The sequence below is a fragment of the Lutzomyia longipalpis genome, chromosome 3, assembly GCF_024334085.1.
Source record: "Lutzomyia longipalpis isolate SR_M1_2022 chromosome 3, ASM2433408v1".
Taxonomy (NCBI): Eukaryota; Metazoa; Arthropoda; class Insecta; order Diptera; family Psychodidae; genus Lutzomyia; species Lutzomyia longipalpis.
The window spans coordinates 30,830,562-30,842,938 of NC_074709.1; the positions used below are offsets into that span (position 1 = coordinate 30,830,562).

The 12,377-nt window shown below is 39.5% G+C and overlaps 2 protein-coding genes across 4 annotated transcripts; one reads left to right on the forward strand and one right to left on the reverse strand.

Moving 5' to 3' along the window:
* Positions 1–289: 289 nt before the first annotated feature.
* Positions 290–6,272, reverse strand: LOC129793880 (eukaryotic translation initiation factor 4E transporter-like). 2 transcript variants are annotated; one of them, XM_055834347.1, is made up of 9 exons: positions 6,085–6,272; positions 5,849–5,968; positions 4,631–5,050; positions 4,239–4,561; positions 3,133–3,629; positions 2,498–3,064; positions 2,111–2,416; positions 1,357–1,644; positions 290–1,198 (listed from the first exon to the last, which is right to left on the reverse strand). In XM_055834347.1, the coding sequence occupies exons 3-9, from the start codon at positions 4,925–4,927 to the stop codon at positions 633–635; spliced, it is 2,844 nt and encodes a 947-aa protein (XP_055690322.1). In that variant the 5' UTR covers positions 4,928–5,050; positions 5,849–5,968; positions 6,085–6,272; the 3' UTR covers positions 290–632. The 2 variants fall into 2 exon arrangements, with proteins under 2 accessions (XP_055690322.1, XP_055690323.1); XM_055834348.1 differs by having other exon boundaries at positions 6,040–6,267.
* Positions 6,273–7,070: 798 nt separating this feature from the next.
* On the forward strand, positions 7,071–12,130 carry LOC129793897 (catenin delta-2). 2 transcript variants are annotated; one of them, XM_055834389.1, is made up of 8 exons: positions 7,071–7,304; positions 7,380–7,536; positions 8,255–8,386; positions 8,605–8,919; positions 8,998–9,286; positions 9,358–9,809; positions 10,475–10,958; positions 11,024–12,130. In XM_055834389.1, the coding sequence occupies exons 3-8, from the start codon at positions 8,346–8,348 to the stop codon at positions 12,011–12,013; spliced, it is 2,571 nt and encodes an 856-aa protein (XP_055690364.1). In that variant the 5' UTR covers positions 7,071–7,304; positions 7,380–7,536; positions 8,255–8,345; the 3' UTR covers positions 12,014–12,130. The 2 variants fall into 2 exon arrangements, with proteins under 2 accessions (XP_055690364.1, XP_055690365.1); XM_055834390.1 differs by lacking the exon at positions 7,071–7,304 and having other exon boundaries at positions 7,311–7,536.
* Positions 12,131–12,377: the final 247 nt, after the last annotated feature.

Below are 12,377 nucleotides of genomic sequence, written 5' to 3' on the forward strand. Positions count from 1 at the left end.
TAAACGTGTAAATGTAAGAAAAAAAAAAGTAAAAAAAAATGATTAATTGTATGCGAAAGTGCAGGAGAAAAAAATATAGAGATGAATTAAATAGGAGTACAGTTTAGATGTAAGAAAAAAAAGGTGAAGAAAATGATTTAAAAAAAAAAGAGAGTTGGGAGATGAGGAAAACAAAATCACGTAAATAAAGATGAGAAATATCAAATTTTTGTTTTTCTTTTCTTTCTTTGGCTGTTAAAATGACTCTAATTTTTTTTTACAGGAGGTTATTTGTGGAAGAAAAAATCCGTTTTTGCAGCTGAGAAATAATTTATTCATCGTACATTTTCTCCCTTCAGACACACATGAAAATAATATTTCATTTTATTTTTTTTTGTTTAAAGACAAATTCACGTTGATTTTCTCAGCGAGATTTTCTTCTGGTAGCTTCTTTTCCATTTCATTTCATTTTCCTTTTTTTTTTCATTCAAAGTCTCGCTGACTTGTCCTCATTATACATTTTCTTTCTTTTGTTTTATATTATTGAATGGGGGAGAAGGGGAGGTCACATTGAGGGACATGTGAAGACCACAGAGAATGATGTGGGGGGGGGGGTATTTGTGTTTGAGAAGGGTCGGGAGGGAGGGGGGTGGCTAATTGTGAACCGTCGTAGAGGAATGTTGGATATTTCTCTCGAACTCCTCGAGACTGAGTGCTTGCCCAACGCCAAGAGATGGCAATTTCCCAGCGGAAGCTTGTGCCAATAGTTCCGGGGAGAACCATCGTGCCAGTTGATTACTCGTTGGGGACATATTGCCATCACGTCCAAAGTTTAGCATTGATCTCTGATCCCCGGGGAAGGGACAGAAAGCATGTGGCGGCTGCTGCTGATCATCCCGTGGACGTGGATGAATGTCACCCGGTGGTCGTGGGGCAGCACGCATAAAATCAAATTGATGCCGTGGTGGCCTCTGGGGGCGTTGTTGCTGCATAAAATGCTGCTGTGCAAAATTCGCAAAAGCCCCACCACCCGGTGCCATGCCCATTTGTGGTGGAATTGGTGGTGTGGCACGTGGACGCTGTTGCTGTTGCTGCTGCTGCTGTGCCTGGTACTGCTGCATCTGTTGCATTTCAATATTCGATGCATACATCATCTGCTGTCCACCCTTCACGATGGCTCGTCCCTTTGGCACTTGCACTGATGGTGCTACCATTCGAGCTATATAGAAAGAAAATCATTTTATTTACTTATTTTTTATTATTGGAAATTGAAAAGATTCTCTTGTTAAATTGTTAATTTAACTTTGGGGACCGTGAGACAGAATTTTCTAAAATTAACAAGAATAAAAAATGAGATTCTCTCTCATTCAGACTCACCTGTATCCTTAACCTGTGGCGGCTCCATATCCTTATCAGCAGTCATTTTGCGCAACACAGAGGTAGGTGTGAATGCAAGTGGTGTTGGCGATGGTGCTGCTTGATGTTGAGGCTTGAGTCGCCTCGCGGGGGATGCCTGCTCAGGTGCCATTTGCTGCTGTGCCATCTCCTGGCGTTTCCGATAATTCTCAAGTTGCTCCTCCAACTTCTTCCGTATCAATGCATTCTGCATGATGGATTGCGTGTGGAATTGTAGTTCACGTGGAGATGGAATACGTTGGGGCATAGCTGAATAGCGGAGAAGGAATATATAGAAAGAAAATAAATTGCATTAGATTCTATGTAGCAGGAATAAAATGATATTAATAACAAAGAAAATAAGTTTTATATTTAATTGGGAACTCGCAAAAAGGCAAAGGGAGCTGAATTAAAAGAAAATAATTTAAAAGTGAAGGAATTTCTTGAAGAATAAAAAGAAGAAGAAGAAACAGCTCCTTTGGCCTTTTGTGAGTGGGAAGGGAGATCGTCACAGTCAGTTTTCACAAAGTATCCAAAAATACCTGGGATATGTAGAGTCATGGGGCTATTTCCGGCGCCGGGATTACCGAGAGTGGCTGCTAAACGGGGGCAGAGTGTTAGTTTTATGTATGGGTGGAGCGCGTTTAGTGGACACAGTCATTTTGAGATGGGGAAAGAGATGAGGGAGTTGCACAAAACAATATATAGGGCATGCACATAAGCAATTGATACTCACCATTGGGCAGTGGGGATACTGAGAGCTTGGGTGCAACCCCAGTTGGTGGTGGTTGCGTAGCGGCGGGAAAAACAGTCAAATGCGGTGCTGGATCTGGCGCGAGATTTGGTGAATGTGGCTGTTGTTGCTGTATTATGGGACGTGGTGGTGGTGGTGGTTGTTGCATCAATTGAGCAGCTACCTCAGCACGGGATGTCTTATCAAAGTGCCACAATACAGCAACAATAATCTCCTGTTCACGCCCCGGCATTGCCACACGTAGATGCCGTAGCAAATTGTGAATTGACAGCTCACCGCGAACTAGGCCTTTATTAACCACAAGAGAAAAGAAGAAAATTTAATAATTTTGTTTATAGAAGAAAAAATAATTAAATTGCACAGCTTTACCCCTGAGGAATTCCCTAGCCTCCGGTGTATTGAGCAACTCCTGGCGATTGGTTTGTGTAGCCCCGTGATAGATGACCTTCTGAACCAATTCCAAGTACGTGGATGCCGTGGTTCGGCCTCCACGTGGCCCAGCATTGAATTGTTTTTTGGCTTTATCATCCGGCGGTGGTGCTGGGGGTCCCTTTCCACCCACCAATTGCTCATTTGGCATATTTGCCACAAACTTCCGGAAAACATCCATTTCGGGCTTCTCCTTGGGTTGTGCTGGTGCTGCCTCAAAGCGCATAGGAGGGCGCTGCGGTGGTCGCCCCTGTGGTGGTGGTTGTGGTGGTCTCTCGGGGAAGCCACACTCACGCATTGATGCTTCGATTTCTTTGACATTGAGAATCTTCTGGGGGTTGTGCTTAACGGGCGGTGGACCCGGTGGGAGTCCAGTGGTAGATCCCATATTAGCTGTATGCAGAAAATCCATCACACTCTTTGGCACTTCACCACCACCATTTGCTGGGGAAATTGGTGTGAAGTACTTGTTGGAATTCCCATCTGATGGTTCAGGGCTCAGAGAGTCTAAAGAGGAATAAAAAAAAAATTATGCAGACATTTGAAGGATCAAAAGGAAAAAAGACAAAACTCACCATTCATGATATTTTCCAGCTCATCAATGATTGATGAGCGACGACTGTCAAAGACATCAGCTGCTGCAACAGCCTGTGGCATTGCATCGGGACTTCGACGTGAAAACCATTGACTGAAACGCGAACCAGCCCCATCTGGGGGACGTGTGTGATCACTGAGAAAGTCCGCATCCAAATGGAAATATTCATCAAAGTTAAATTCTCGTGCTACATCCTTTTCCGCTGGAGCATTATTATTGGTATCGGGTGGTGGAGTTGCTGCTTTTGTTGGTGCCTCTTCCGTTTTCACTTCAACCTCCTCCTGAGGAGGTTGTGATGGTGCTTGTGGCTGTTGCGGTTGTTGTTCTTCAGATGCTTGGGCAGCTTCTTCGAAGCCCTTGAGTTCAATTGTGTCAAATTGGGATGTTGGCCCAGAGCTAAACCATTCGGGTTCTGCCTCAAAGTCACGATAGCCACGCCGAACGGCTCCACCACGGCCTCTATTTGAATCAAATGAGCTGCAAAAAATGTGCAAAAAATATTTAGCAAACTTAATTTTCATTGAAAATAATCATAATTTACTTTATCAAGACGTTTTTCCCTTTTAAATACAATAAAAGCAGAAGAAAATGCAACAAAACTTATGCTAAACGCAATACTCATTCATTTCCATTCATAGTTGTGTTTTTGTTTACATTTTTTTATGAATGAAATCCGGTTTCATTCATTCATGTCATTCATGAAATACGGGCAGATTAATCCACTTTGCGATCGAAGCGCCATCTGCAGTATTTTTCAAAATAAGTCTCAGACGACATTAGGCAAACTCGAGTGTTTTTTTCCCTTGTTTTTCACACCTTTTTCACGTGAAAATCTCTAGAGTTTCCTCATAAAAGTAAGCTAAAATGTTGCTCAAGTGTTTTAAGAATAGTTTTCTGTGCAAAAGTTTGTGGATCAAAATTTGTGCAAAAAAAAAGAAGTTCCTGAGAGCAAACAATCGAGAAGTTCCCGGACTTTCGGACAAAGAAAACAACACAAAAAAAGGTTAGAAAACTACTCAAAATTCTACTTAATCAACACAAAAACTTCTTAATGCCTCATTAGGAGAGGTCAAAGAAGCTCCTTACCTTGTGGAATTCCTCTGTGGGAAAGGTCTTCGTTCCATCCACTCATCTCTGGTGGCACTGCTATCTCGCTCAGGACGTGGTGGCATGTATGTTGGTGCCCCATTTCGGTAGGAATAGCTACTCTCTGTCTCACTACTATCGGGTGGTTTGTAGTCCCATGACACATCCCTCGTCACAATTCTCCCGCTTCCAATTCTTCGATCACGTCCACCATCCCTATCGCGTCCAAATGCCGGCACCAGGGGAGCTGCTGGTTGGGATGGTGGTGGTGGCATGTGGCATCCCATGTTGAAGGATCGTCGCTGTGGTGACAGTACAATCTCCTACAAAGAATAAGAAGTTTATTAAAAATTATAGGCAAAAGAGGCTTTTTTCTTGAAGTCTTAGCTAACCTGAAACTTCCGTACACGTTCTCTACGCTTATCCAAGCGCGTAAGTTTGTCATCTTCCGGACGCGGTGGATCCGCCGGTCTACGCCATGGGATACGGATAGCATTACTAGGGGGTGGTGTGTCATCGTAGCATTCAGGGCGTCGCCGTGATAACGGGAGTTCCCCCAAAGTCATTAGCTCCTCAAGCGTGTACCGAATATGATGTCCCTTTGGGGCATCACTACCACTATCCGATTCCACGTCCGGTGCCATACAATCCGCGTCCTCGGCCCCAACATCCGAGACGCTCTCAGACATCCCCTTCACAGTCTCATTCACTGACAAAACGATCAAAATGTTGCTAAACTACAAACTAGGCGAGAAAATGTGTGTGTTGCGTATCACAGTGGTTGTTGATCGAGTGGGGATGCAGTGGCGGCTCTGCAAGAAAAATAATTTCTTTTCAAACTAATTCGTTTTAGGATTAATCCGCTGGTTCTGCTTAGAATTGGGATTTAGCTTAGAAGAGATTCATTGAAGAATTTTTCTTAAATATCGGGAAAATCTTTTTACTTCGATTGCTCGTAGCAGAGACAAGAGAAACAAATTGAGCATTACTTCCTTCTAATCATAATTAATTAATTTGTGTTTTAAGTATATTAAATATTGATTAACGGTAAAACTAATAAAAACTTTACAATACAGACTTTAAAGATAATAAAAGAAATTTTAATTTTTTTTTGCAATTTCTTTGTTGTAAGAATATTTTGCTGTATAAAGATTCTTTATCAAAAATGTTTTAAAAAGATGCAATGTAATGTTTTGTCTGGACGCATTCTAAACATCTTACTGCAAGCTTGCAATTTGTTGAACTTCTTGAGAATAAGCAAAAAAAAATGTTCTAAGAATGAAATAAATTTTATTGTTGATTAAAGATTATTTTATTGCGTGTTAATTAAAGTTTATATTTTTGATAAATAAATTTTTAATTACTTCACAAATATTAAAGAATTCGCAAAAAGGTCTTTTATTTAAAAAAAAATCTTTTACGACTCTTTTGAGAACATTCTTTTTTCTACATTCTATACTGAACACTCATTTCTAAGAAGTTCCCTTAATCCTTATACTAAGAACCTTCTAAGTAGGAACCTTTAAAAATTTTGGGCGAGACGTCACCATACACTCAAAAAAAAAATTCACAGTAAAATGATTAAATTGCAAATATAATTTTCGTCTTACCTTGGGTATATTCGTGGTATAGCCTAAATATTCTCTTAAAATGGAAACTCCTTTTGGGGCCTTCTTCCCTCTCTGTTACCCCTGCAGCTGTGTTTCCTCCCAACTAAAATGCTTGAGATCCTGCACAGGAAAAAGGAGTAGGTAGATATTTTTTTTTTGAGAGAGGTGCTTTCTCCGTTGGACGGGAATACCTTTCAGGTGGAGTTTAATTGACCACTCTTGCAGTTGGTAATTACCTTTTGGAGCTGTGGTTGCTCTCTGTTTCACCAGTAGGTGATATATCACCCTTTTGGTGTCCCTCTGCCTTCAAACAGATGTTTTTGAGTCTTTCTTTGGGTTCCTAAACACTGTTTTTCTTTAGCGCTTCCCACTCACTTGAGCGTCGCCATTACGAGACTTGACACTCTTTTGCAGCAAAATGTCATGCGCGTGTCAAAAGTTGGTGACCTCACCAAAACTACATATACGAGGTACAACCGGTTCAAACATTCTGCCGCACACAACACACCACATACCATCGTACCGAATATTTATTTTATTCGTTTTATTCTTTTATGCGGAATAATTAAAAATTCATGCAACTTTTATAGAATAATTTTATTTAAAAAAAAAACTTTAGAAATTGAAAAGTTCTAACCGAGTATAAACTGAACATTCTATTTGCTTTATGTATTTTTTTGTTCTTTAGATCCATAACAAAAATTAATTTTGAAAAGTCAAAAATGTGAAGTGAAAGTGCGTGTATACTGTGTAGCGATTTTCTGCTGATTTCTAGACGAAATCGATATGTGGTAAGTATGCGCTAGACGCAATATTTTTGTATTAATTCAATTTTTGTGAATACTTATTTATCTGCTTAAGAAATTTTTTAGGAGGGTTTAGAAAATCGCTTTTCCGCCTTTTTCCTTTTTCTTCTTATTCAAAATATTGTTAATGTAACGTTTCGAAGGCTAAAACTTTGACTCATCAGCTATTAAAATTCTCTGTTAATTTTTTTCCCTAAATGGGTTCTATATGTAAAGAGAATTTATCCGAAGTTTTAATTCTAATCTCGTATTTGGAAAATATTCCTTTTTTATTGAAATTATTGAAGACAAGAATAATATTTAAGAACCAAACTTTTCTTTTAAAATTTCAAGATGAGACCTATAAAAAAAATTTATTCTCTTAACATTCAAAAATTTCTCTTGCCAATAACTTGTGTCAAAAAATTCACCATTGCATCGCCCATAAGAGATGAGAGCAAGAGCACGAAGTTGAGCCGAGTAGAAGAATGTTTCGATTGCCTCCCGTTTGGGTGTGAACAAAAGTTGTCTAGCTGGGGTTTTATTTGCTTGGTGTGTAATTTCCAAGAGTTTCTCTTAGTTTCTATTAAATTGCATTTATCAGTGCACAATAGGAAATTGTGAATTTACTTTATAGTTGTTGGCATTGTATGCTCGAATGCAAAAGAAAGGTACAAAAGGAATATCTTCGGTGCTTCTCCACCATACTCTGACTCCTCATACTTTCACCTAAAAAAAAATTTCAGCTCACAGACGTACAAGAAGCAGTCATTTAGAGAGGATCGGGCTACTCTAGTCAGAAAGAACGGCCCTATGATGGCCTTTGGGGCACTTTTGAAGTTCTAAAAGAAAAGAAAAAACAATTCACCAGTGCCCATCATACGTCTAATTTCACGGATCTTGGTAATTAATACTTCTTTTTTTTTCTTCATCTTCTTTTCCCGAATAATTTATAACAAGCAACTGTGTACAAATATACATAGTATTGTGTACTGCCGTATCATAACACAACTATATGTATCATTGATAGAAATTGTCTTCAATTAATTCATGATTAGAATTTTTTTTGGTGCAAAACATGAAGAAGACACACCTTTCAAAATGTTCTTATTTGATCGAATTTATTCTCTCAGTGTTATACATAACAAAAAAATTGATTTTGGTATAGGTAATATTTTTGACATTCTTCAAGATCCGGCTATACATACCTACATTCATGTACATATATAATGTAAGGTAACATGCCTTATAATGCCTTTGCGAATTAAAAATACATTTTCTCTTATCACGGAGAATTTAAAGTATAATGCATTTGTGATAAATTTTTCTACTTGAGAGTTTGAAATTATTTATTTAACATATCTGACTTGATTTGATAGCAAGAGTCTTATTAATAAATTCATATACATACCTATTGATAAAATATTAATTTTATTGGATTTTTTTGCTAAATATGTAACGCTGTTTGAAGCCTGATGAAGAATAAATTCTTAGTTTTCGAAAAGTCACAACTCGCTTACTATGATGAATTTTTATTTATTAAAAATATCCGTTTTAATTTTAGTTAATTTGTAATTAATTTTAAATTATTTTTCCCTTTTCAATGCTTCAATAAATTTAGAATTGTTGGATTGTTAGGTGCGCGGAGAAACTCATACACACGCACACAAAAAGAAAAGAAAAAAAACAAAGCTTAGATTCCAGGTGGGTATATGCTGCAAAAAAAGATTGGCGGGGACATGCAGCAATACAAGTAAGTTTAAGTAAAGAATTTAGCATGTTTTTTGGGATGGAATCTTCTACCCAGTCTTTGGGTTTGCCTCATAAATTTCATTGGCTTGCTTTTTGTCACCAACATGAGATATTACTTAAAAATCAACCAAAGATTGCAGAAGATTCTTTTCACTTAATCTCAGAAAAAATTCGTTAAAAAGGGTTAGAAATATAATGAAATGAGAAAAAACTTTGCAGGATCCGCCAGACGGACGCAAAAAGTGGTACAACATTCCACGGACATAACCACAGTAACGGCCATTCTGAACATTCCCCAAATTCATCCCACCTCTCCCTGCTGGCGGACGATGAGAACTTATTAGGGCGACATCACCATAAAGGTGGTACAACGCAGCAGGTTACAACAGTAACGAAAGTAGTTCGTGAAGTTAAGCATTTACCCAATACTTCGGGTCTCGACTACGTCTCCATGCCACTCGACGTTCAATCACTAGGGGACACCGATGAGCCATCTGTGGATTATGTTACAATGCCACTAGGCCTCTTTCCCAGGTAAATATACGATTTCTTTTGATTTCTTATCTAATTTTAGAAGGAGCATTTTCATTTACTATTTTATCATTCAATCAGATCACAATACGTGCAGTACAATCATATGGAACAGCCACACCATATTTACGTGCACGGTTGTTCAACTGGACAGGGAAATGATGGGGTAGCCTATCATGCACATTATCCCGACTATGATGCCTATGCGCCACAGTATGCCAATGCCCCAGAGGCCCATCTTACATTTCCAGGCGTTGGTGACACGGAAGCTTCATCTCGTACGCCACCGAGTCCAAGCGACCAATCTGCCTCACCTTCGCAAATGCCACCAACTGATGAAGCAGCTGGTGGCTACTTACAGACACAGCATGTAAGTTAATTTACAAGTTTCTTTTTAAATGATTTTTTTTTAATCAACATCTTTTCTTTTGATTTATTTAGACTCAATTCAATGATATACCAGACTACGATGCACAGCTAGCATATGGATACGTTTCAGGGCCATATGTGACAAATCGGCAGCTGGCATATGACCCTCAGTCCGATGAAGGACGCAATGGTCCATCGGCAAATCGTCTCTATAATACGGAAGAAGAATTACAGCAGCATTTATCAGCACTCTCAGTACATGGGCATGCAATGCTAGCTGGTGAAGCTGCTTCACCCAGTGCTGGATTAGACGACGAAGCACGACGTGTGAGATGGCGTGATCCAAATCTCACGGAAGTTATTGGATTTCTTGGCAATGCAAGTGCAGTTGTTAAGGCCAATGCAGCTGCCTATCTACAGCATCTTTGCTATATGGATGATCCGAATAAGCAAAGAACACGTACATTGGGTGGTATTCCACCCCTTGTTGCATTGCTTGAGCATGAAAATGGCGATGTTTACAGGTAATTACTCTCAAAAGTTTTGGGTTTATACGACAAAAGTAGCGACAAGCAATGATTTGCTTCTTCTTTGGCATCTTTGGTTTCCTAAAGAGAATATAAACTCGTCCCATATTGAATGACTTTGCCACTTCTACTAAAGGAAATATTAATTCATTAACCACCTCCCAACTGTGGAATACCGGAACCTTCTTAGTCTGACCTCTAGCTAAAGCTTGTCCAAAATTGTAAAATGCTTGGTTGGTATAGCCATTTAGTTTCAAACAAGACACGCAAGCCCAAACACCAACAAGAAGGTGAGGTTAATTACTAAGATGTGACGATTTGTCAGCTGATGAAATTTTCTCCCATAAGGGAAATTTTCTTAACCTCAATTTTGCATCTTTTTCACACAAACTTTTCCGCTTAATTTTGACTCGTTTCCTTCGATGCTTTTCCTGCAAATAAAAATTTGATTATTATTCTTACTCTTTTAGTGTTTTGGCTACTTATAACAATTAATTTATACTAGTTTTTAACGATTTTAATCACTTAAATATGACGCCGCAATATTTTCAAAGCCAACTAAGATTTAATAGTTCAGCCTAAAGTTTGTCGCATATCTATAAAATTTAGAGAAATTCAAATTTAAACGGTTTTTTTTAAATATTACTTTTTGTTTATTTCAGAAATGCATGCGGAGCATTGCGAAATCTCTCATATGGACGACAAAATGACGAAAATAAGCGAGCTATAAAGACTGCGGGTGGTATTGGTGCCCTAATAGCTCTACTACGGCGTACAAATGAGAGTGAAGTGAAGGAACTTGTAACAGGTGTAATATGGAATATGTCTTCATGCGAAGATCTCAAACGTTCCATCATTGATGAAGGTGTGGGTGTAATTGTAACATTCGTAATCATTCCACACAGTGGATGGGATACAGTGAATCCCGGTGAAACGTGCTGGTCAACTGTTTTTCGCAATGCAAGTGGCGTATTGCGAAATGTTAGTTCAGCTGGGGAATATGCACGTACAAAGTTACGTGAATGCGAGGGATTAGTTGATTCACTATTGCACGTTATCCGTACGGCCATCGATAAATCCAACATTGGGAATAAGATTGTTGAGAATTGCGTTTGCATCCTCAGGAATCTTTCATACCGTTGTCAGGTTAGTTCTTCTTTACATTTTTTTTAAGGAGAAAAGAAGTAAAATTCTTTTTTTATCAATTATAGGAAGTTGAGGATCCAAATTATGACCACCATCCATTACCAACACTTGGTACACGAAGTAGCGCCTCAGCAAAGACAACTGATCAAAATCTCGGTTGTTTCGGGGCGAGTCGCAAGAAGAAGGATACAGGCACCGAGAAGGGTGCAACTGCCACACTCACAACACGTACTGTTTCATCACGAAGTGATGCGGTAAAGGGATACGAATTGCTGTGGCAACCTGATGTTGTGCAGTCGTATTTGACACTGTTGCAGAGTTGCTCCAATCCCGAAACATTGGAAGCAGCTGCTGGGGCACTACAGAATTTAGCTGCATGCTATTGGCAACCAAGTATTGAGATACGGGCAGCTGTACGCAAGGAGAAGGGTCTCCCGATTCTGGTGGAATTGCTACGAATGGAAGTTGATCGGGTTGTTTGTGCTGTTGCCACAGCCCTGAGGAATTTGGCAATTGATCAGCGCAATAAGGAATTAATTGGGAAGTATGCAATGAGGGATTTAGTGCAGAAACTCCCATCGGGTAATCCACAGCATGACCAAGGGACTTCCGATGATACCATTGCAGCTGTTCTTGCCACCCTCAATGAAGTAATAAAGAAGAATGCCGAATTCAGTCGTTCACTCCTGGATGCTGGTGGTGTGGAACGTCTCATGAATATTACGCGTCAACGTCAAAAGTACACACCGCGTGTCACCAAATTCACCGGACAAGTTCTCTTTACAATGTGGCAGCATCAGGAGTTGAGGGATGTGTACAAGAAGCATGGATGGCGAGAGCAGGACTTTGTGACAAAGACAATTGCTGCACGCAATGCAACACCCAATTCACCCAACAACGCCAATAGCACACTAAATCGGCCTATGGCATCTCAAAGTGGGACTCGATACGAGGACCGTACAATAAAGCGATCGGCTGCTGCACCAAGGAACAATGGGGCACCACAGCGGGGACCTCATCCAGTCTACCAGCAGCGCACTCAACCCCACACTTAGGGCTCATTCTCCTCGAACACACACACCTCCTCCCCTTTCTAACTTGTAATAGTTCGAACGCAATATTTATATACATAAATAATTACTTATTAAAGTTAATGTAATAGCACAACCAGATACACTATCAACTCTTTTTTTCTCTCTTTCCGGTTTTTCTTTTCTACTTCTCTTTAAGGGGGGTCTCTTGAGAAAAATTTTGACTTTTCCACAGAACTGCCCTGAAACACAAAGGTAGGTTTTTCTCATGATCTACTGGATGGATTTTGATGGGGTAAAAGGCAAATGAAAGAGGAAGCATCAACAAAGAATGTACCGGAACGGATTTTTGAATTTCAACCCAGAAGCTGAGAAAAGTAGTAAAATC

Coding starts and splice junctions, on each gene's coding strand:
- LOC129793880 (XM_055834347.1), bottom strand. CDS start 4,927: ATGTCTGAGAGCGTCTCGGATGTTGGGGCCGAGGACGCGGATTGTATG. Junction 4,562..4,630: donor AACGTGTACGGAAGTTTCAG/GTTAGCTAAGAC, acceptor TATTCTTTGTAG/GAGATTGTACTGTCACCACA. Junction 1,645..2,110: donor AGTATCCCCACTGCCCAATG/GTGAGTATCAAT, acceptor TCCGCTATTCAG/CTATGCCCCAACGTATTCCA.
- LOC129793897 (XM_055834389.1), top strand. CDS start 8,346: ATGCTGCAAAAAAAGATTGGCGGGGACATGCAGCAATACAA. Junction 8,387..8,604: donor GGGGACATGCAGCAATACAA/GTAAGTTTAAGT, acceptor AAAACTTTGCAG/GATCCGCCAGACGGACGCAA. Junction 10,959..11,023: donor ATCTTTCATACCGTTGTCAG/GTTAGTTCTTCT, acceptor TATCAATTATAG/GAAGTTGAGGATCCAAATTA.